At 56.2% G+C, this 21,021-nt stretch overlaps 1 protein-coding gene across 2 annotated transcripts in view; it reads left to right on the top strand.

Moving 5' to 3' along the window:
• CHD1 (chromodomain helicase DNA binding protein 1) overlaps positions 1-21,021 on the top strand; it is an 86,046-nt gene that overhangs the window by 45,969 nt on the left and 19,056 nt on the right. The window contains exons 12-32 of one of the 2 annotated variants that reach the window (XM_056825002.1): positions 1,421-1,637; positions 1,936-2,025; positions 3,544-3,734; positions 4,120-4,308; positions 4,653-4,815; positions 6,269-6,421; positions 7,563-7,634; positions 7,941-8,090; positions 10,469-10,617; positions 10,697-10,793; positions 10,882-10,977; positions 13,574-13,750; positions 13,855-14,015; positions 14,834-14,875; positions 15,249-15,379; positions 17,296-17,434; positions 17,695-17,845; positions 18,360-18,482; positions 18,941-19,069; positions 19,467-19,730; positions 20,268-20,408. In XM_056825002.1, coding sequence (XP_056680980.1) covers positions 1,421-1,637; positions 1,936-2,025; positions 3,544-3,734; positions 4,120-4,308; positions 4,653-4,815; positions 6,269-6,421; positions 7,563-7,634; positions 7,941-8,090; positions 10,469-10,617; positions 10,697-10,793; positions 10,882-10,977; positions 13,574-13,750; positions 13,855-14,015; positions 14,834-14,875; positions 15,249-15,379; positions 17,296-17,434; positions 17,695-17,845; positions 18,360-18,482; positions 18,941-19,069; positions 19,467-19,730; positions 20,268-20,408 — 3,025 coding nt within the window. The remainder of the gene's footprint in view (positions 1-1,420; positions 1,638-1,935; positions 2,026-3,543; positions 3,735-4,119; positions 4,309-4,652; positions 4,816-6,268; positions 6,422-7,562; positions 7,635-7,940; positions 8,091-10,468; positions 10,618-10,696; positions 10,794-10,881; positions 10,978-13,573; positions 13,751-13,854; positions 14,016-14,833; positions 14,876-15,248; positions 15,380-17,295; positions 17,435-17,694; positions 17,846-18,359; positions 18,483-18,940; positions 19,070-19,466; positions 19,731-20,267; positions 20,409-21,021) is intronic. The other variant, XM_056825003.1, reaches the window with a different exon arrangement.

Consider the following 21,021-nt stretch of genomic DNA (forward strand, 5'->3'; position numbering starts at 1 on the left):
CCGCTCTGTGTTGGAGCCCCGCGTAGCCCGCTTGTGTGTCGCCTTTCCCCACCTGCACGGTGCTCTCTGCTCTTCCTTCTCTGGCTCCTTTCAGCGCGGGTCCCACCTCTTCCTTTCTTGCTGTCCCCGGCCCGCGGCGCAGTGCCTGGCACTTAATCAAGGCTTGTTTAAGGGTTCCTCTGTGAATGACCTTGTTCTCCCGCTACTTACCCCCAGAGGGCCCCACGTTAGAGAGCGCGGATCCAGACAAGGCGTTTCAGCCTCCCTTTCCCACGCGCTTAAACTCACTCGTGCGCTCTGTAAAGGCGTCTCGTCCTCCCCGGTCCCCCCCGCACACACTCAGTTGCTCTCAGCGTGGTGACGTGGAAGATGCACATTTGGACTCGGCCCAGTTTGCAGCTCTAATTATTGTTGGCGCTCGGACGGCCCTTCACCTTCCTGGAGCTTAGCTGAATTATCGGTCCTGTGAATGGGCTCGCCGTCGTATGCCTTCTTCCCAGTTCTAGGAGCTGCGAAGAGGAGGAAGCCAGAAGGCACAGACGTCCTGACAGTCAACAAGACCAGCGCTAGCCCTGTGCACCACGGAAATGAGCCCGTCGTCGTCTTTTTGGCTGGGTCTGATTTCCTTATGAACTCAGATAAGGAAACCCTACAGATGCAGATCACAAGTGGCTGAAAGCCTCACATTAAGTGAACTGTGGGGACTGGACCCCATCTCTTCCACTCGGGAGCCTTGTTCTCCATCCGCCCTTCCCCAACGACTTCCCCGTTTTAAGATCAAGCCTTGTTTGTGTGATTTGAGCAGGCACATCACATCCTCTTTGGTCCAATGTGTCGCCCACCCGTTTTTCTTGGATAACTTGGCTATGACTTTATAGGAGTGTGATTAATACTTGTATTCAATAGCTCCGAGCCCATAATTCCTGGTGTCTATCTTCTGCTATGATAACATGTTCTTTTCTTCTGCTTCCTTGTTATTCTACTCCTGTCTGTCTTTGGAACATCACCTCGAAAGCCACATTAGTGATTCTTGTCCTTATGTTTTAATAAACTTCATTTCTCTGCTTAGAGTTTCTCCTGGGGTCAGAAGAAGGCTTTTGTAAGTGTTCTAAGCCAGATGTAAGTTCTTTTATGGCTAAAACCTCTATTGTTTGGCATGTAGGACGAGAACTGAAGACCTCCTTCTCTTTTCTCTTTCTCTTCCTTCCTCCCATCTTCCTACATCTCTCTCATTTCTGGTTCATCATTCAAGGTTTTGTCTTGTTTCCCATACAGAGAGCTCCTGGAAGGGAGTGTAGAAATATTTTTGTATTTCTCTCAGCACTTAACACAGTGTCTTGCATATAATGGGTGCTGAATAAATGTTTATTGATTAAGTGTTTAATATGTGGGAAAACACTTCTTTTCTTGTATTTTGTAGAGGAAATAGCTGTATACTTGCTGATGAAATGGGCCTTGGAAAAACAATACAGACGATCTCATTTCTTAACTATCTTTTCCACGAACACCAATTATATGGGCCTTTCTTGTTAGTAGTACCACTTTCCACACTCACTTCCTGGCAAAGAGAGATTCAGACATGGGCTCCCCAGATGAATGCTGTGGTCTATTTAGGGGATATTAACAGCAGAAATATGGTAAGTCGTTTCCTCATAATTATAGTAAGGCATATCTCATTAGAAATGAGTAATTTAAGAAATTAAATCAGTGTTTCTATTCACAAGCTTTTAAGATGAACCTTCATCAACCCCCAGTTCCAAATGAACTTTAAACTCTGGTTGGGACATAAGATTTTGACAATTATTTCTTTGTCTAATCTTTATTTGAAGCCTCCTGATTATAGGGTGTATAATTTGTTATGTGTTATCATTTTGATGCTTTGTTGCAATGAGTATAATTTGTTTGAGACCATTTCTTGGCTTGTTTGTTTGGTAGATAAGAACACATGAATGGATGCATCTTCAAACCAAACGCTTAAAATTTAATATTCTTCTGACAACTTACGAAATTTTACTGAAGGACAAGGTACGTGACAACTGGTCATGAAATAGAGCCTTTCTGGGTGGGTCTGTTGGTCATACATGTTGGCAAGAGGTTAGGAATCATTTCTACTTCCCTTGTTTCTGGTGACATCGATGATGTGATGATGTGTTCGCAAGCTCTTAAAGCTTGTTGATGATTACTTTAAGCTCATTGTCAGTCTGAATTAAATACCTCACTGAAAAATAAATATTTTAATGAGAAGACAGTGACTGGTATAAAATTATATCCCAATGGAAAGAGTACAGGACTTGGAAGAAAATCTAAATCGCATCTTGGAAAAGTCCATTTTCACTAGCTTTGTGATTATGTCCATTCATATCTGCAGGTGTCAGTATCTTCCCTAGCTGTAAAATGGGGGTAAAACTTTCCCCACCTACCTCACAGAGAATCTGTGGGAGGAAGACGCTCTTAAACTGATACTTTGGGTGGTTCGTGTTGTTTTTGAAAAGGACTGTAGGCTCGTGGATATCGAGTTCTGCAGTCGGGAAAAGCTGTCACACATACTTACCGTGTGGCGATGTGCCCCCTAGTGTTCCTGGAATAGCCTCAGATTTCCGCTGCTCGTAGTGGCTGACTTGCATTGGCGGTGGAGGCTTCTGCATCCGAAGTCCTCCATGTTGATTAAACACGGTCCTAACCAAGCAGCTGAGCCCGAGCTGCCTCTTCGCTTGCCCGAGGAAGGAGTTAGCAGACTTGGGGCTACGCTGTAGTCATCCTTCTCCGCTTACCCTACAAGGACCACGTGTATCAAATCTCAGATCAAGTCCATCGAAGTAGTTTTGATGGACTTGAAACGAACACCGTTTTACGTGGAAACACACGATTCTGTTCCATCCGCGGTTCTCTTGGCCTTGTTTTCCTGACGCGCCCTCTCAGTTGGCGCCGGCTGATCGTTCGAGGCTCTCTTCGTCTCTGGCCCTTCTAATTGGGAGCTTGTGCCAGATAGAACGAGAAGCCAGCAGAGTGAAGCGTGACCTAACCCTACGTCGCTTCACTCTTTCTTTTTCCCTGTTGTCTGTGCCTGCTCCGTGTCGGTTTACCGGGGGTTTACGGGCAGTGGGGTGCCAGAGGTGGGCGGAGCGCGTGTTGAACCTCGCTCCAGCCCGTGGCGAGCCAGTCTAGCGAGTGGCCATGTTGTTTCTGGGTCTCCGTGTGTCCCTCTGTCAAACGATGACCCGTGCCGCGAGGTCGGCACGCCCCGGAGAGGGCGCAGGAAAGAGGGCTGCCCCCCCATCAGTGACCTGCAGGCAAGGAGAGGTGCCCCGGGCTGTGGGAGGGTGCGCCCGAGGAGCCCGCCGTGACGGCCCGGCCCGGGGCCCGATGACCTCTGAGACGCCCCCGCCCGTGACCTCAGCTTGTAGACCCTGCTTGGCGGCGGCGTTCCGCTTAGGCCACTTCATAGTGGCGTTAGTCTGCGACTGCCTTGAGCAAAGGTAAGGCTTTCTCTTGGACTGACTCGCTTACTGTCTTCTAACTGAAGTGTGTGGCTTCGTGTTTAAGGCGTTCCTTGGGGGCCTGAATTGGGCATTCATAGGGGTGGATGAAGCTCATCGATTGAAGAATGACGACTCGCTCCTCTATAAGACCTTGATAGACTTTAAGTCCAATCACCGCCTTCTCATCACGGGGACCCCCCTGCAGAACTCCCTCAAGGAACTCTGGTCTTTGCTGCACTTCATCATGCCCGAAAAGTAAGCCGACTAGCAGGCTAAGGCCTGCTTCTGCATCTAAGACAATGCTGTGGGCAAGGAGAGGGGAGGGCGGCGACGAGCGGCAGAGCTTGCCCCCACACTTGTGGTCTGAGAGAGGCGCCTCGGGGGAGGGCTTAGCTCAGCAAGAGCCGGAAGCCTCAGCGGGGGGAAACACGGCTCGGGCCTTCCTGGCGAATGCCACCCCACCCCCCTCTGTTCCTGTTTAAAGGAACGACGCCCAGACACCGTTGCCCTGTGGGATTTACCTTGACCAGAGAGCTGCGAGGCAGAAATCGGGCCCCTTTGGCGAGCGCGCCGCTGTCGTAAAGATGACCGACTGAACCAAGTTCTGGTCGCCTCCTTAACCAGTCCGATCGTGTTGTAGGTTTTCTTCCTGGGAGGACTTTGAAGAAGAGCACGGCAAAGGGAGAGAATACGGCTACGCCAGCCTCCACAAGGAGCTGGAGCCTTTCCTGCTGCGCCGCGTGAAGAAAGACGTCGAGAAGTCCCTGCCCGCCAAAGTCGAGCAGATTCTGAGGATGGAGATGAGCGCGCTGCAGAAGCAGTACTACAAGTAAGTCCTGTCGCCCCGTAGAAGGTGAGCAAAGTGCGCGAAGCCAGGGGCAACGGAGCCGCGGAGAGCCCGGAGGGACGCGCCGGAGTCCGCTCTCCGCAGAGATCGAGTTGGGACGTAGTCTTTGGCGCCCCTCCGCAGTGACACTCCCGATGCTTGCCGCTGCTGCCCCGAGTTCGAAGCCCCCACCCCCGGGTTTCCCGTCACTGAGGCTTTGAGGTAGACTTGGGTCTCTGCTTGATGAGCGAGTCGGTCCAGAAGCATCCCCGGGGCGCTGGGCTCTCGCCGGCTCGGCCGATCTTAGTTCTCGACGTCTCACGAGCGCTCTTTGTTTTCTCTGCCAGATGGATCTTAACCAGGAACTACAAGGCCCTCAGCAAAGGCTCGAAGGGCAGTACCTCCGGCTTCCTGAACATTATGATGGAGCTCAAGAAGTGCTGCAACCACTGCTACCTCATCAAGCCTCCCGACACGAGCGAGTTCTATAATAAGCAGGAAGCCTTACAGGTAAGCGCCTGCGCGTCAGGCCTTTGGGGTTCCTGAGCGCTCCCGAGACGCCTGGGTTCTGGGGCGAACATTTCCCTTATTCCTAGTTTTAAAGAACTCACAGACCGACACGTGCCCGTGTGTGTTTGGAGTTGTCGTGCCGAGCTAGTTTAGCACTAACCCTCTTCCATCACCGGCTACCTGGGCTAGTTGGGCCTATTCTTGTGTTGAGTCTCGACGTTTGCCCCAAGGGACCCAAGGCACGTATTAGTCTTTTGAGTTAGAAAATAGCCTTCCAAAGGCGGAATCAGCTCGGGAAGAACTCAAGGAAGTGAAGCGAGAGCCCCTTCCTGCTGCTCAGCTCTAAGTGTCAGCAGCAGGAAGCTCTGACGTTGGTTCCTGTCCCTGCTGCGGGACCCTCATTTGGGGACTTTGTATGGGGACGGCTGTGCCTCTTCTAGATCAGCTCGGGGAAATTGGGGCAAAAACACGCATCTGAGCTTTGGTCTGGAGAGCCTGGTCGGGGGGAGGGTCTTTTCTCCTGCTTTTAGTCCTTGTCGAAAATGTCCTTGATAGAAAAACGCTGAAGAGGAAAGAAAGCACCGTCCTCGTGAGGCCGTCATTCGATGAGTCCTGTCGGTTGGGCTTTATTCCAAGGACGTTCCTGTTCTTGTGCTTTATCCCTTACAACCATTTGTGCAGGGCTTTGACGCCATTTGGGAGCTTTCTATCGGGCAGCCACTTGGGAATGCCCTGCCCAAATGAACGCCTGCCCAAGGGAAAGGAAATCGAGGGAGCGCGCGCTACCTTTGTGGGAGTGCCGTGTGGAAAGTCGGTCCTGGCGATCGACTCGGTCTGTCAAGTCCAGCCAGCAGCTGATTGGCCGTGGAAGGGTCCTGTTGGGTGGCTGTGGGCAAACTGGGTGTGCACGCACAGCTAGCTCTCCTTTTTATAACCGCCTGCCTGGGCGGGTGCTCTCTGGCCTTCTTTAAGGAAGAGGCAGCGACATGTCGGCTGGGTCCAGACCAAAGCCACGTCGCAAATCAGGTGATCTTGCCTTCTGCGCCGTGTTCCTGTCCAAAGGAAGCTCTCGCTTTTATGTTGAGGGCAGCAGCAAGAGGGCTCTGGCTTGTGTTTTGGCTTCGCTTCTCGTTTGTCTTTTTCAAGACTTGGCATTAAAATTGGGGCCAGACCTGGATTTTTGTGGAGGGGAAACACTCAGTTCAGGCTACGGTAACCTAAAAGAGCAAATAAATGTCAACTAAAGGAAGAGCGGAAAAAGCCGATGAAAGGGTTTTGAGAGGAGCCTGAAGGCGATGCCGATCGCTTCCATTCCTGTAGATCTTTCAGAGTCGTGACTGCGGCCTGAAGCTTTCCTCTCAGCGCCGCTCTCTGATTTTCAATGTCGCGTAGCCGACGGGCTCGTTGACGTTTGTCCGTGACCCGCACTAACGAGAACTGATGGTTTCTTTAGCATTTAATCCGAAGTAGCGGCAAGCTGATTCTTCTGGACAAGCTGCTGATTCGGCTGAAAGAGCGAGGCAACCGCGTTCTGATCTTCTCCCAAATGGTGCGGATGCTGGACATCCTGGCAGAATACCTGAAGTATCGTCAGTTCCCGTTCCAAGTAAGACCTCCGCTTTGCGCCTTAGCTGTCGTCGTCCCCACACACGGCCCAGACTTCTCTTGGGCTTTTTGGCCGGCGGCCTTAACATGGTGGCCCGTCCCGAAGGCCTCGTGCTCTGAGCCGGCCCTTTGGGTCGTCTCTGTGTCTGCTCTGCTTCTGCCTAGGAGGGGACACCTTTCGGCACAAACATTCCTCGCCCTCCTCCCTCCCCGCATTGCCTTTTCTATGATTTCACTGCCTCCTCGGGCCTCGACAAAAGTCTCGGTGGGCGGCTGAGCCCGAAGCCGGGACAGGGTCCGAGGGAGAGGCCAGCGATAGGCTGGGCAGCGCTGGGTCCAAAGAGGGGTGAGCGACATCTCCCAAGACAGCTTTCCCGGAGCGGGTCTCCTCTTCTGCCCATGGGATTCAGAGGCCGCGGTGCGCATGTGTGTGGCGCCGCTTGGCTCGCCCCACTCATCCTGCCATTCCTGGGCCTAGCCGGCTTCCGCGGAGCCGGCGCCCCGCTCCAAGCAGGCGTCCTGGGACGGAGAGGGGCCGGGATGTGGGAACGGGAGCCCGAGGGTCAGCGGGCCTTGGCTTAGCATCTGGCTCTCCTGGCTTGGCGAGGGAGCCTCGCGCTCCTTGTCGCCAGCGAACTTCCTCTTCCTGCAAATCCGAGTTGGGCACCATCTCACTCCCAGTGGGCGGCGCTGCGGGCGCGCTCAGAGCCAGGCGGATGCTGAGCACGTCCGAGGGGTAGAAGTGAAGCCGTGGCCAGGTGCCCACCCGTTTAGCTGGACACTGAGCTTGGGTGCCCGTTGTGCTGCTTAGTCGAGGGTAGCGGGCGAGGTTCCGAGAGTGCCGAAGGAGGTCTGGCAATCCTGTAAATGACTCCTGGCCGTGATTCGTCTCCAATTTGTTTGTTTGAGTAGCTCCCGCTGTTCCCTCAGCTCACCGACACGTTAGAACTATTAGGATTTCAGTAACGGATAAAGAAACAAGAACATCGATCTAAAGGAAGTAAACGAAAAACTGAAAAATAAATGAATAATTCATAGTTTCAGTCACGTGTTCATCTTGCCATTTTGTTTCACTTTCAGATAAGAGTTTTAACATTGTTTTCCTTTTGATTATCTTAACCAATATATTTTTGTCATTCCAGAGACTCGATGGCTCAATCAAAGGGGAATTAAGAAAACAGGCATTAGATCATTTTAATGCTGAAGGATCTGAGGTGTGGATTTTATTATTGTACCCCATTTAAATGGATAGGGTTCTTTGGTAACTTTAGTGGTGTCATGCATTGTAAGTTTGTCTTGATATGGACCGGTTCTGTTTAAAAAGTGAAAGGGAACTAAGGGTGCAAGAACAAGTACGCTGCAGTGATGCTCAGAGAGGTGAATTTGCCTTGACGCTGAGCATTGGCCCTCCCTCTATCGTGTTGGCCCTCAGGGGATTCACATGGCTGCATCATCTGTTTCTGTGCCATTTCACTGTGATAGACTTTGAACAGCGTCGCTCTTTTCTTTTGTCTCTGCAGGACTTCTGTTTCTTACTTTCCACCCGAGCCGGAGGGCTAGGCATCAACTTGGCGTCTGCTGATACTGTTGTTATATTTGATTCTGACTGGAACCCACAAAATGATCTCCAGGCACAGGCTAGAGCCCACAGAATTGGGCAGAAGAAGCAGGTATAAATATGTCTGAATCCTCTACTCCGACTTTCTTTTCTTTAATTTGTAAGAATATTTTCCCGTGGTTCCATGATTCGTATTTTCTCCTTCACCCCTCCCCGAGCGGACAAGCAATGCCATTGGTTTATGCATGTCTTATTCCTCACAAACTATTTCTGTGTGATTCCGTGTTTGTCATGATCTTGGAAAAACCACAGCCCCGTGGTTCTTTCCCTCGAGACGACTAGCCTTCTTTTCCAGACGTTCCGCAGGGTTGTAGCAGGCTGTTGCATTTGATCGTCCCACAGTGCTTCAGCTTTCACGGAGACTGTTCTGGTTCTGATCCTTCCGCCGTGCCTCGGTTGGGGAGATCTTTCCAGCTTACACAGAAATCCTCCACTTCAGCACTCCTTTGGGCACAGCAGTAACCCATCCCCGGCAGACACCAGTGTGTTCAGCCATTCCCCAATCAAAGGGCATCCCCTCATTTTCCATTTTTTACCACCACAAAGAGCTCAGCTATGAATATTCTTGTACGAGTCTTTTCCCTTATGATCTTTGGGGTACAAACCCAGCAGTGCTGTGGCTGGGTCAAAGGGCAGACAGTCTTTTAGCGCCCTTTGGGCACAGTTCCAAATTGCCCTCCCGAATGGCTGGAAGCATTCACAGCTCCACCAGCAATGCATTAGTGTCCGACTTTGCCACATCCCCTCCAGCATTCGTCACTTTCCTTTGCTGTCATATTGGACAGTCTGCTGGGTGTGAGGTGGCACCTCGGAGTGGTTTTGATTTGCATCTCCCTGATCAGGACTCGGGCTTTTAAAATGGATCTCGTTAATTCTCCAGTATCTCTTTCTGTTTGTCTTTGAGGTAAGATTAGTCAAGTGGTCATCTCACCGGCGTGAAGGGTTCGGGGAGGCCCGCAGACTCCGAAGGGCTCTCTGACCTGGGATGAGAAAGAGTGTGTCTTACTTCAATATAGTATTTTTCTCTACTTAATAGCCTTTTGGAGGGGGATCCATAGACTTAGCTGACTGTCAGAAGGGGTCCGTGATCCATAGAAAGGCGTAAGAAACCCTTTTTGATGGACGCATAAGTGAGTTTCCTCCAAGTTCACCCAGTGATGGACAGTCATGCGGAAACGGATATTTGCGCAGAGGCGCCCAGTTCTGAGTGGGCCCACCTCCCCCTTTGATGTGTCCGCTCGGTAGGGGGCGCCTTCGCCCTCGGACGCCTGCCAGAAGAGCCTTTCTCGGAAGGCGCGCTCCTCCCCATCCTTGGCAGAGCTCGTCCAGCTTCCCCCTAACGCCAGTTTGGCGCGGTGGGGCTTTAAGCGTGTGACCTCCTCGTGTAGAAATGCGTCCCCTCCCCTCTAGTTCAGATTTCATTTACCCACTTTAACCCTGCCCTTCCGTCTTGGAGTCCCTCCTGCGCGTCGGCTCCAGGGCAGACTGAGTCAGGGGACTCGCCCAGGGTCACCCCGCTGCTGGTCTCATACTCTGACTCAGACTGTCGGAATAGTAGCCATCAATCATCTCAATGGTGCCGCTTTGAAACGGCCATCCAGGAGCTGTTCGGGGGCAATTTTGGAGTTTTGTGCTTTTGGTGAGCTTGATTCAGTGCGCTCAGACATTTGAAAGGAAGTACTCGATGCACTCGGAGTTCTTCTTCCCTCCCCTCCCCCAGCCCCCTCCCCCGCCCCAGACCCTCTTCTCGCCTCTCTCATAGTCTTGTCCTCCACCGCCGGACTCCGGCTGAGGAACGCCTTGTCTTGGGCGAGCTCGGGCGCGGCACTGGGCGTCCCCGAGGCCGAGGCTCTGGCTTTGGGGCACACGTGGGGCCGTCCGTCTCGTTTTCCTCTTGCTCTCGGCACGCTTCCTCCTTTGGCCTCGGGCGGCACGGCCGGAAGGGCGCGTCCACCCTCTGTGGACCAGAGAACGTGCCGCCCCTCCGAGGTGCCGTGGGGTGGGGGCTCCTTGCCAGTGAGGCGCGCGTGGGGAGGGCGGCTGAGCGCTGGGCCCCCAACCAGCCCCCGCACGGCGAGCACAGGCCCAGCCTGGGCCTCCCTCCCCTGCCTCGGGGCCCTGTCCGAGAGCCCCGCCCTGAGCTCTGACCGGCTCCCCTTCCCGGGTCTGAACTCTGAGCTGCGTGAAACACGCTTCCTGCTTTCGGTTCAGTCTGTTCAGCATTTCTGGGCCCGTAGGGACCCCCCCCCCGGACCCCTCCCAAACCCCATCCCTTCTCCGGCCAGACGAGTCCCCCCACGGTGCCCGGGTCGCGTGCCTTGGCCTCGGGCTCCCAGCGGCCTCCCCGTGTCCCCGCGCTGTCTCCCTAGTAAGGCATCTGGTTTCTTCATGCGATCTTTTATATAAATCGAGGTGTACTTTTTTATGTAGGTTAATATTTATCGTCTAGTTACAAAGGGGTCAGTGGAGGAAGACATTCTCGAAAGAGCCAAAAAAAAGATGGTGCTCGATCATCTGGTCATTCAGAGAATGGACACCACCGGCAAGACGGTGCTGCACACGGGCTCGGCTCCTTCCAGGTAGGTGCCGGAGTGGGGGGCGGCCCCGGCGCTCCTGCTCGGGGACGCCCGGCTCACGGCTCCTTTCTGTCTGCTCTAGCTCCACGCCTTTTAATAAGGAAGAGCTGTCGGCCATCTTAAAGTTCGGGGCCGAAGAACTTTTTAAAGAGCCTGAAGGGGAAGAACAGGAGCCTCAGGTAAAAAGGGCTGGCGGCGCCAGAGGCACGCGCGAGAGGGCCCGGCCGCGCCGACGGCCCGCTCTGACAGCCCTCTTTCCCCCTCCAGGAAATGGATATCGACGAGATCCTGAAGAGGGCGGAAACCCATGAGAACGAGCCGGGCCCGCTCACTGTGGGAGACGAGCTGCTGTCCCAGTTTAAGGTACGTCCCTTATTCTTGCGCGCGGCGACGGCGCCATCGCTGTCTCGCAGCCGCCGGTGTCGTGACCGGAACCGAGAGTCACGCTCTGGTCTGAAGCCGCCGTGCGACGTGCTCACTGTGTCCAGAAAGATGAGCGGCAAAGCACAGCCCTTCCGCGGAAGCCCTCGTTTCCGTGGGAGACGGGAGGGCTTCCTTTGGTCTGGACACACAAGAACGTGATTGACGTTGTCGTGCGGGAGGCAAAGGCACTTGTCCCACCTTGCAGCGAGCAAAATGACTAGCATTAGCACTTTGGGGACGGGAATTTGTTTTGCTGGTGGTGCTTTATTCATTATTAGAGTTGTTCAATAATTAAATGTGTTGTTTCACAAGGCGGTGAGGTCGATGACAGGTTTTTCAGCCTGGGAATATCAGTATTCAGATATAGGTTAGGCACTCCGTGATGATGAACCTGTGGCACACATGCCAAGAGGGCATGCAGAGCGCCCTTTGTGGGCATACATGCTGTCCCCTCTTCCACCCAGTTTGTCACTAGAAAGGCAGAGGGATTTGGGTGGAGCTCCCTTCCTCTCCCTCTCCACAGTGCCTCATGACTTTTCTTTTACATCCCTCACCTCTGCCCAATAGCCCAGAGGGGAGGGTAAGGTGGGCAGCTCACAGGCGGCAGAGCTGGAGGGGAGCAGAGTGCTCTGGCCACCCCCTCTATTGGCTGAGGACATTCCTCATTTCTCCCGCCCTTCTGCCCAACAGCCCAGTGGCAGTGCTTCCTCCCCCCCTGTGTGGGTAAGAGATGGAGAGGTGTGTGTGTGTATGTGTGTGTCCAGCTTGGTGGGGGGTGAAGCATGGCACACAGTCTCTAAAAGATTTGCCATCACTGGACTGAATGACCTTTGGAGACCTAAGATACTCTGATCGCGGGTAAATCTCATAACTTTACAGTCTTATTTTCCTAGCAACAGATTAACTGCTGGTATTCCTTACTAACTCTGGCATTTTGTGATTTCAGTACATAGTTTTTCCCTTGTCAAACTTTTAAAAGCATTTTTTTCTTTATAGCTTCGTCTGCCAGAGGTGAAAAGCATATATATAAATAACCACCTTAAAGGAAATCTATAGTCCATTTAACTTTTATATAGTCCGTATTAATTAATATAGTTAATACATAAAAATCAATATCATATGGCCTTTGGTGTTACTGTCCCAGTCACGCCTATGAAGGGTTCTTGGTATGCATTTATCTAGAAACAGGAGCATCTTGATGAATCCATTCAGTGGGGGGAGCTTTGCTTGATCACGTCATTTTTCACTGCTGGCCGTTTTCAGTGGGATGTGGTTCAGCCGGCTCAGTTCCAGCCTCCTGCGCATCAAGGCCAAATCAGGACGGAATCTAGAAGATTGTAACAGGAGAGCGGGGGCTGCCCCCCTTTCCTCAGAAGTCTCAAGCCGGTGAGAGATGCAGAGTAGCAGATAGCAGTTGTGACAGGCACGCGCTCCACGCACGTCCTGCCACAAGAAATTAAGGCTGATTCTTGGCAGATCTCTGAGAATCAGAGTCGATCTTCTCAGTCGGCAAAAAGCCGCCGTCTTCCGTCCTCGCGGCAACGGAGAGCAGCGCTGTGACGAGTTCCGTCAGAGGGAACTTCCCGATGGGGAGCCGCGTGGGGAGGGGCAGGGTGCTCCCCTCGGCCATCTCTTGGGCGGCCTCCCGGAGCTTCTCCAGGGCTGAGGAGGCCTGTCGGCGCGGACGCCGCTCCGCCTACCGCAGCCCTGGCTCTGGTGGGAGACGGGCTGCCGCGTGGCGCTCAGGCTTGGCTCCCCACGCTGCGTGCGCGGCCTTCCTGGGCCGGAGCCCGGGACTCGCCCGGTCGCGGCGGCCAGGGAGCCTGAGGGCGGCCTCGGAATGCCGGCGCCCCGAGCCGATGCCTTACTCTTCGGGCCGAGGCGACGACCTGGGCCAGTCTGCGGCGAGGGGAAGCGGGGCCAGCTTGGAAGGTCTTCGGGGGACCTTCTAAGGACGGGCGGCTCCCGGGCCCCTCGCCAGGCCGTCTGAAGCGCATTCGACGAGCAAGAGCCAAGGGGATGCGGCCGACCGACGCGCGCGACGGCGTGGCCCAGGGTGGGAAGCCATCGCATGCCGCGGCGACAGGCGGCCCCCCGTCCCAGGCCTGCCCGCTGCGTCGGCGCACAGCACGCCGGCGTCTCGGCCCGGAGGGTGCGAGCACCCCCCGAGGGGCCGCGGCGGCCCGAGTCTGCCAGGGCTCAGCGGCCGTCACGACGACGGTCCGTCTGTGTGCTCGGACGAGAGCCCGGCGTGCGGATGACGCAGACAGGGGGGGCCCTTCCCAGGAAGCCCTGCAGGTGGGATGGCTCTGGGCCGCTGGAGGGGGCCGCCACGACTCGGGCCCCCTCTTGGACGCGCCTGGAAGTGCTTCCTCTGGAGCTGCGGCTCCTCGGGGCGCCTCTGCAGGGCCGTCCCGGCCTCCCGCTCTCGGATCCGCCTCTCGGGGCAGCACAGGCGGCGCTTCCTCGGCGGGGGGGGCCGGCGCGGGGGGGGCCGCGGCCGGTAACTGGTGCGTCTCCCTCTTGTTCTCGCCAGGTGGCCAACTTCTCCAACATGGACGAAGACGACATCGAGTTAGAGCCCGAGAGGAATTCGCGGAACTGGGAGGAAATCATCCCGGAGGACCAGAGGAGGCGGCTCGAGGAGGAAGAGCGGCAGAAGGAGCTCGAGGAGATCTACATGCTGCCCCGGATGAGGAACTGCGCCAAGCAGGTAGCCTCGGGGCCTCAGGGGGGGGGGGGGCTCGGGGAGGGGGTCAGGGGGGGCTCGGGGGGGGGGGCCCCGCTCGCTCACGCGCATCTCCCCCCGCGTTCCAGATCAGCTTCAACGGCAGCGAGGGCCGGCGCAGCCGGAGCAGGCGCTACTCGGGGTCCGACAGCGATTCCATATCGGAGAGAAAGCGGCCGAAGAAGCGAGGCCGGCCCCGGACCATCCCGCGAGAGAACATTAAGGGATTTAGCGATGCCGAAATCAGGCGGTAAGACCAATAAGCGCGCCGCGCTTCCGCTTGACCGTAGCGCGGGCTCGGCTCCGACCCCTGCAGCTCCCCCGTCTTCCCCAGGGCCCGCTTGGCAGGGACGCGCCCGCTAGCTTGAGGCCCGCTTCACAAGCGGCTCCTCCCCCCACTCGTGCCCGTGAGCTCGCCAGTGTCGGCCCCTTCCCCCCCCCCCCCCCGCAGGGGGCGCCCCAGGGGTTCTCTCAGCACGGCCGGGGGCGCGGGGGTCCCCCAGGCCTCGCGCGCATCGCCTCGTGGCCGGCCGCGCTGCCCCTTGTGTCTGCAGAGTCGGGGCTCTTCCGCCACTGAAGCCTCTGTAACCTCTTTCTTTTAAATTATAGACATGACATACAGCTCTTCTCCATCAGAAAGCTAAAGTCCTGCAGCTTTTCTTAAGGAAGCCCTTTCTGGGGGGGCGTCTGAGCCCCCCCCGCCACTCAGGCGCTCCCGCTTTGCACTAGACACCCATTTCCCGCCCCGGTGCCACCCGTAACTCGGAGCCCCGCCCCCGCGCCCCCTGGCCGGCGGCCCCCGCCCCGAGCCCAGCGGAGCCCCCGCGCCCGGCACGGCGCTCTGAACCTCTGTTGTGTGAAAATAATAAAGTCGTTTCTGAAATGAACCGTAGCTTCCATTGTTTTCTTTGCGCTGGCTCCTCAACGCAGCGTGAGGGGGTCGTGTGTGCCACGGACGGCCCCTTTGGCGCTGCCCAGCCCCCGCTCGCGGCGGCGGCGCACTGACGCCCCGCCTGTAGGTGCGCGTGGGTGGGGGGCCCGCACTGAAACCGCCTTGTTTCCTGTCAGGTTTATCAAGAGCTACAAGAAATTTGGTGGCCCCCTGGAGAGGTGAGTGCGGCCCCCCCAGCGCCAGGCGCCCCCCGGAAGGAGAGCGTCCCCGGGACCGTCAGCTGGGCGCCGGGCGGCGAGCTTCCGGCCCCCGTGGGAGCCCCGGGAGGGGGGGGCGGGGCGGGCATCTCCCCCTCCCCGGCCAGACCACTGCGAAGAGGCCGGGAAGTTGCCTTCTGGCCGCGCAGCGAGCACTTCCTGCTGCTTGCCGGGACCCTCCCGGGGTCCCGCTGACGTCCCCCCGGCTTCCTCGGCCCCCCTAACGCGGCCGGGCCTCGGCCCTCGGAAGCCGCCCCGGGGCTCGCCCTCCGTCTGTAGGGTCCCGCCAGAGCCAGCTGGGCCCGCCCTCACGGGGCCCGACCTTTCCTTGCAGGCTGGACGCCATCGCTCGCGACGCGGAGCTGGTGGACAAGTCGGAGACAGACCTCCGGCGCCTGGGCGAGCTGGTGCACAGCGGCTGCGTCAAGGCTCTAAAGGACAGCTCCTCCGGCCAGGAGCGGGCAGGTGCGGCGGGGGGGCGAGGGGGGGCAGGTGGGGGGGGCTCAGGCAGGGGATGGGGGGGTTCGGGGGGGCAGGCACCCATGAGCAGTAGGCAGCAGGCCAGGAGTGGAGCCCCCGCCAAGGCCAGGGGTACGTCGCGGAGGCAGATTCCATGAGAAAGAGCCTCAGCAGACAGACCCGAGCCAGAGAGTGGCCTCTAGGGACCCGGTCACTGCGCTGCAGGGCACGCCTTGGAGAGGAGGGGCTGTTCCTTGTGCTCTAGAGCTCCTCCTCCGCTTTGCTGACCCCCCTTTGAACAGAGAAAGGGAACCCCTTCCAATGGGCCAAGGCTAAAAATGCAGGTCCGATTGTGCCTGTCTGGCCTCGGGGGCCTCGGCATGGGGGGGTGACAGCAGGCAGGACACACGGAGACGGCATCCCAGACAGACGGACGGAAGGAGGGCCTTGGAGCCAGGACGAACTGGGGAAGGCTTTCTAGAAAGGTGGCGCTTGAGTTGTGCCTGGAAGGAAGGGAGCTGGCAGGAGAGAGAGAGGGGGGGGAGAGAGAGAGGGGGGGGGAGAGAGGGAGAGAGGGGGAGGGAGAGAGACAGAGAGACGGAGAGAGAGAGAGAGACAGAGAGAGAGAGACAGAGAGAGACAGAGAGAGAGAGAGAGAGAGAGAGAGGGAGAGAGAGAGACAGAGAGAGAGAGAGAGAGAGAGAGGGAGAGAGAGAGACAGAGAGAGAGAGAGAGAGAGAGAGGGAGAGAGAGAGACAGAGAGGGAGGGAGAGAGAAAGAGAGAGAGACAGAGAGAGAGAGAGACAGAGAGAGAGAGGGAGAGAGAGACAGAGAGGGAGGGAGAGAGACAGAGAGAGAGACAGAGAGACAGAGAGAGAGAGACAGAGAGAGGGAGGGAGAGAGAGAGACAGAGAGAGAGATGGAGAGAGAGAGACAGAGAGGGAGGGAGAGAGAAAGAGAGAGAGACAGAGAGAGAGAGAGAGAGAGAGAGGGAGAGAGAGAGACAGAGAGGGAGGGAGAGAGAAAGAGAGAGAGACAGAGAGAGAGAGAGACAGAGAGAGAGAGAGAGAGAGGGAGAGAGAGACAGAGAGGGAGGGAGAGAGACAGAGAGAGAGACAGAGAGACAGAGAGAGAGAGACAGAGAGAGGGAGGGAGAGAGAGAGACAGAGAGAGAGATGGAGAGAGAGAGACAGAGAGGGAGGGAGAGAGAAAGAGAGAGAGACAGAGAGAGAGAGACAGAGAGAGAGAGACAGAGAGGGAGGGAGAGAGACAGAGAGAGAGACAGAGAGACAGAGAGAGAGAGACAGAGAGAGGGAGGGAGAGAGAGAGACAGAGAGAGAGATGGAGAGAGGGACAGAGAGAGAGAGAGAGATAGAGAGAGAGACAGAGAGAGAGAGAGACGGAGAGGGAGGGAGAGAGAAAGAGAGAGAGACAGAGAGACAGAGAGACGGAGAGGGAGGGAGAGACAGAGAGAGGGAGGGAGAGACAGAGAGAGACAGAGAGAGACGGGGGGAGGGCCGGCAATGCCGCTGGCGGGGGAGGTGGAAACACAGCTGGGCGTGGAGGGCTTTGAGGGCTGCAGCAGGACCCAGTCGCAGGTCACAGGGAGCCGCTGGACTTTGCGGTGTCTGAAGGCCGTCCTCGGGTCCGAGTGGAGAAGCCCCATTTGGATGGCCGAATAGAGGATGAACTGGAGGGGAAAGGCGTGAGCCGCGCACTCTGGCCCAGCCAGGCCGGGCTGGCCCAGACGAGGAGGTCCTCTGCGGGCCGCAGCAGGAGGGGAGGGTCCGTCCGAGGGCTCCGTGGCGCACCCTGAGCTCGTCTCCCCCGTCCGGGGTGCTTCCGAGCTGCTCGTCGCTGTCGGGGCTCGTGCCCCTCCCCCGCGCGCCCTGCGGCCTCACTGCGCTTTTGCGTCTCCGCAGGCGGCCGCCTGGGCAAGGTGAAGGGTCCGACCTTCCGCATCTCGGGCGTGCAGGTGAACGCCAAGCTGGTGATCTCCCACGAGGAGGAGCTCGCGCCGCTGCACAAGTCCATCCCGGCGGACCCCGAGGAGAGAAAGCAGTGAGTGGGCGGCGGGCAGCGGACTTTGGGGGGGGGGCACTGGGCGGGGGGCGGGGGGCTGCGGGGGGGGGCACTGGGTGTTGGGCGGGGGGCTGTGGGGGGGCACTGGGCGGGGGGCGGGGGGCTGCGGGGGGGGGCACTGGGCGGGGGGCGGGGGGCTGCGGGGGGGGGGCACTGGGTGTTGGGCGGGGGGCTGTGGGGGGGGCACTGGGCGGGGGGCGGGGGCGGGGCTCTGCTGAGCCGGGCGGGCTGTCGCCCAGGTACGCCGTGCCGTGCCACACCAAGGCGGCTCACTTCGACATCGACTGGGGCAAAGAGGACGACTCGAACCTGCTGATCGGCATCTACGAGTACGGCTACGGCAGCTGGGAGATGATCAAGATGGACCCCGACCTCAGCCTGACGCACAAGGTGAGCCCTTAACCGCCTCCGGCCTCCTCGCGCACCAGGCGGCTCCTGGGCTGGGAGCCGGCCGCGGGGGGGAGTCGCCGACCCAGCGAGGCGAGGCTGGCCGAGGCCGGGACCCCTTCCGGAGAGCCGGGCTGTTGGGGCCTCTCCTCCGGGCCCTCCCGTGGCAGCGAGTGTCGGCGGCCCGTTTGGCCTTCGGGGAAGCCTGCGAGCTCCTGGTGGGGTCCCCGAGGGCTGGCGGCGCGCCCCGAGGAAGCAGCTCGCTCTCCCGACGGCCCTCCGGTGGATGCTTTGTTGGCGGTGCCGCGCCGCGCCGCGCCATGGCGGGGACCTTCCGCTCTCTGGCCAGCTGGCCTAGACGCAAGGAGAAGGCTGCCAAGGAAAGCGGAGCCGCCCAGCTGTCCAGCGGGGCCGCGCCGTGGGGCCCCGGGCAGAGGGGCGCCTGAGTCCCCCCGCCGGCCCCCTTGTGTGGGGGCGCCACGGCTGCGGCCCACTCTGAACGCCCGCTCCTTTTCAGATCTTGCCCGACGACCCGGACAAGAAGCCCCAGGCCAAGCAGCTGCAGACGCGCGCCGACTACCTCATCAAACTGCTCAACAAGGACCTGGCGAGGAAGGAAGCCCAGAGACTGTCCGGCACGGTGAGTCCTGCCGCCGGAGCGCCTCGTCCTCCGCTGCGCACGCAGTCGGGGCAGGTTTTCAGAGCGGGGCGCCCGGCGCCCCTGGAGAAGGGGAGGAGGCGCGGAGGGGGACTTGAGGATACCCTTAGTTTGGGGAGGGCTGGCCCGGGTGACCGGAACTCCCCGAGGAGGAGGAGAGTTGGCTGCGCGCCTCGCGCCCTGCCCAGGACCCCGGGGCAGCTTGGCCTGGGGAAAGGCTCACTGCCGTCTTTCTCCGGAATAGAGAAACGGGGATTGCCGGCGCTCGTGGTTTGGGTCGGGGACTCCTTGCCCCGCGCGCCGTCCCTCGCCCCTCCGGATCTGCCTCGTGGTCACTGCTCACTCGTGCCTGAAACGGGCCCTCCGAGCTTAATCACGAACTGAGGTCTCCGCGATAGAGCGCAGAGAATTGCTGTTAGAAACGACCTCCTTGTTTTTAGGGGAGTTCAAAGAGGAGGAAAATGAGGACTAAGAAGAATAAAATGGCCAAGTGTGTTAAAGTGAAGGAGGAAGTAAGGAGCGATTCTTCCCCGCTGCCCTCGGACAAATCGGACGACGAGGACGACAAGGTGAGAGTGCCTGCCAAAAGCGACTGGTGTGGTGTTTGTTGGGTCTCGTAGCAGTGACTGAGACGAGTGACTTGGAGGCACTGGCTGTAGTTTTCCCGCCCTGAAACTCTCTTTCTGACTCATCCTCTGGGGTTCGATCTATGCCAGTTCTATGCGTTGCAAAGCCCCTTCTTCCAAATATTTGCCACTGGAAGACTTCCCTTCCCAAGGACGGGGCAGCCTACCTTCTCTTTATGGCAGGGAAACCTCGCACATATCAATCCGATTCAGGGTCTTTCCGCTCAGGCTCCGTGTCCGTTCCAGTAGCATTGACTCATAGCAGGCATTATTCATGTTTACTTAGTTAGCCGTTGCTGAGACCTGGTTAGTAATATGGTGCACATCTTGCACTTTGCAGGATGAGATCACTTCTGTGAAAAATCCAAATAGAAAAGTAAAAGCAGAAAAAGACAGTGAAGAAAAATCTGAGCCAGATGTTTGTGTAAAGAAGGAACAAGAAGAAAAAAGGGAAGCAAAAGAAAAGGAAAATAAGAGAGAACTTAAAAGGGAGAGAAAAGAAAAGGAGGATAAGAAAGATATAAAGGAAAAAGATATTAAAGAAAAAAGAGAAAGCAAAATAAAAGAAGCTATGCAGAAAGACAAGGACATAAAGGAAGAAAAGGTATGATAATCACACTATGCAACTGTCAAACATGGAAAATTAAAGAGGTTATTCCCCTTCAGAAGAAGTAACGCCAGCCAACATTTCTCCACATATTTTAGTTACGATTCTCTGAGAGCTCTTATTTTTTCTACCTCTAGCAGAGGAGAAAACCTGTTTGGAAACAGATTAAGACTCTGTCCTTAATAATATAAAAACAGTGTACCGTTCAACTGCTTTGCATATATTGTCTCATTTTAATCCTCACAACTCTTAGTAGGAAGATAATGGAAGACGTACCAGCGAGTGCAAATGTGATCTGTCCTTTTTTATACAGATAAGTAAATTTGAAGCTTAGAGAGGTTAACTGATAATGGAAAAAGAAACGAGAGGAAGTTCACACGTTTTCTTCCTTTTTCGTTTCCCCAAGTGAATTTTGGGAAGGTGTGATTTGAAGAAATTTAGTAATGATACGTACTAGAGCGCCCAAAGTTTTAAAATGTACCTTTTTTACTACTCCGTTTTCTAGAAGACTAATTTGTCTTTTTTTTCCCTTAGCTCAGTGAAACCAAATCTGATAGCAAAGAAAAATCTAAGAAATCCACAATTTCAGATGCTCCAGTTCACATTACTGCAAGTGGTGAACCAGTTCCTATATCTGAGGATTCTGAAGAGCTCGATCAGAAGACATTCAGTGTTGTAAGTAACCAGCTTTCTGATGATCGACATTCAGCTATTTTAATGTGATTTCATTTGAAATGATAGTTTTAAAATTTAGGTCTCTATAGTAGAGTTGAATGGAATAATGCTGCAGTTCAACTTGGTTCTGATCACGGTGACGTAACACTTTATAGAGTTTGCTCTAATGCTTCTTAATTACATGATTTGTCTTCTAAAATAGTCTCGCCCCTCACTTAAAATACCGGGGGGGGGGGTGCTTCTTTGATGCTCCCCAAGGGATTTAGTTGGGGTCTATAAAGATGCCTCACTTGGGAGGCAATCTGGTTCTTGGGCCCTGATGACAGTTTCATGAGGAATCATCGTGCTCTGCTATCCCAATATGTCATATCGTGCCAAATGGGGCTGCTCCGAAAATACGGAAACGATGTGAAACCACAAGACCATGAAGGCTATCAGATAACTTGGAAGAGCTGCAGTTATGTCTTGGGGTGTTGTAAAAAGCAAAGAACTAACGAACCTACGGATTTAACGGATGTCGTCTCTTGATGATCTTATCGGCGTTCATCTCTGGCTCGACTTCCAGATCTAGAGATCCGTTTCTTCTTTCTTCAGTCAACCAGCATTTATTAAA

The sequence above is a fragment of the Monodelphis domestica genome, chromosome 3, assembly GCF_027887165.1.
Source record: "Monodelphis domestica isolate mMonDom1 chromosome 3, mMonDom1.pri, whole genome shotgun sequence".
NCBI classification, from domain to species: domain Eukaryota; kingdom Metazoa; phylum Chordata; class Mammalia; order Didelphimorphia; family Didelphidae; genus Monodelphis; species Monodelphis domestica.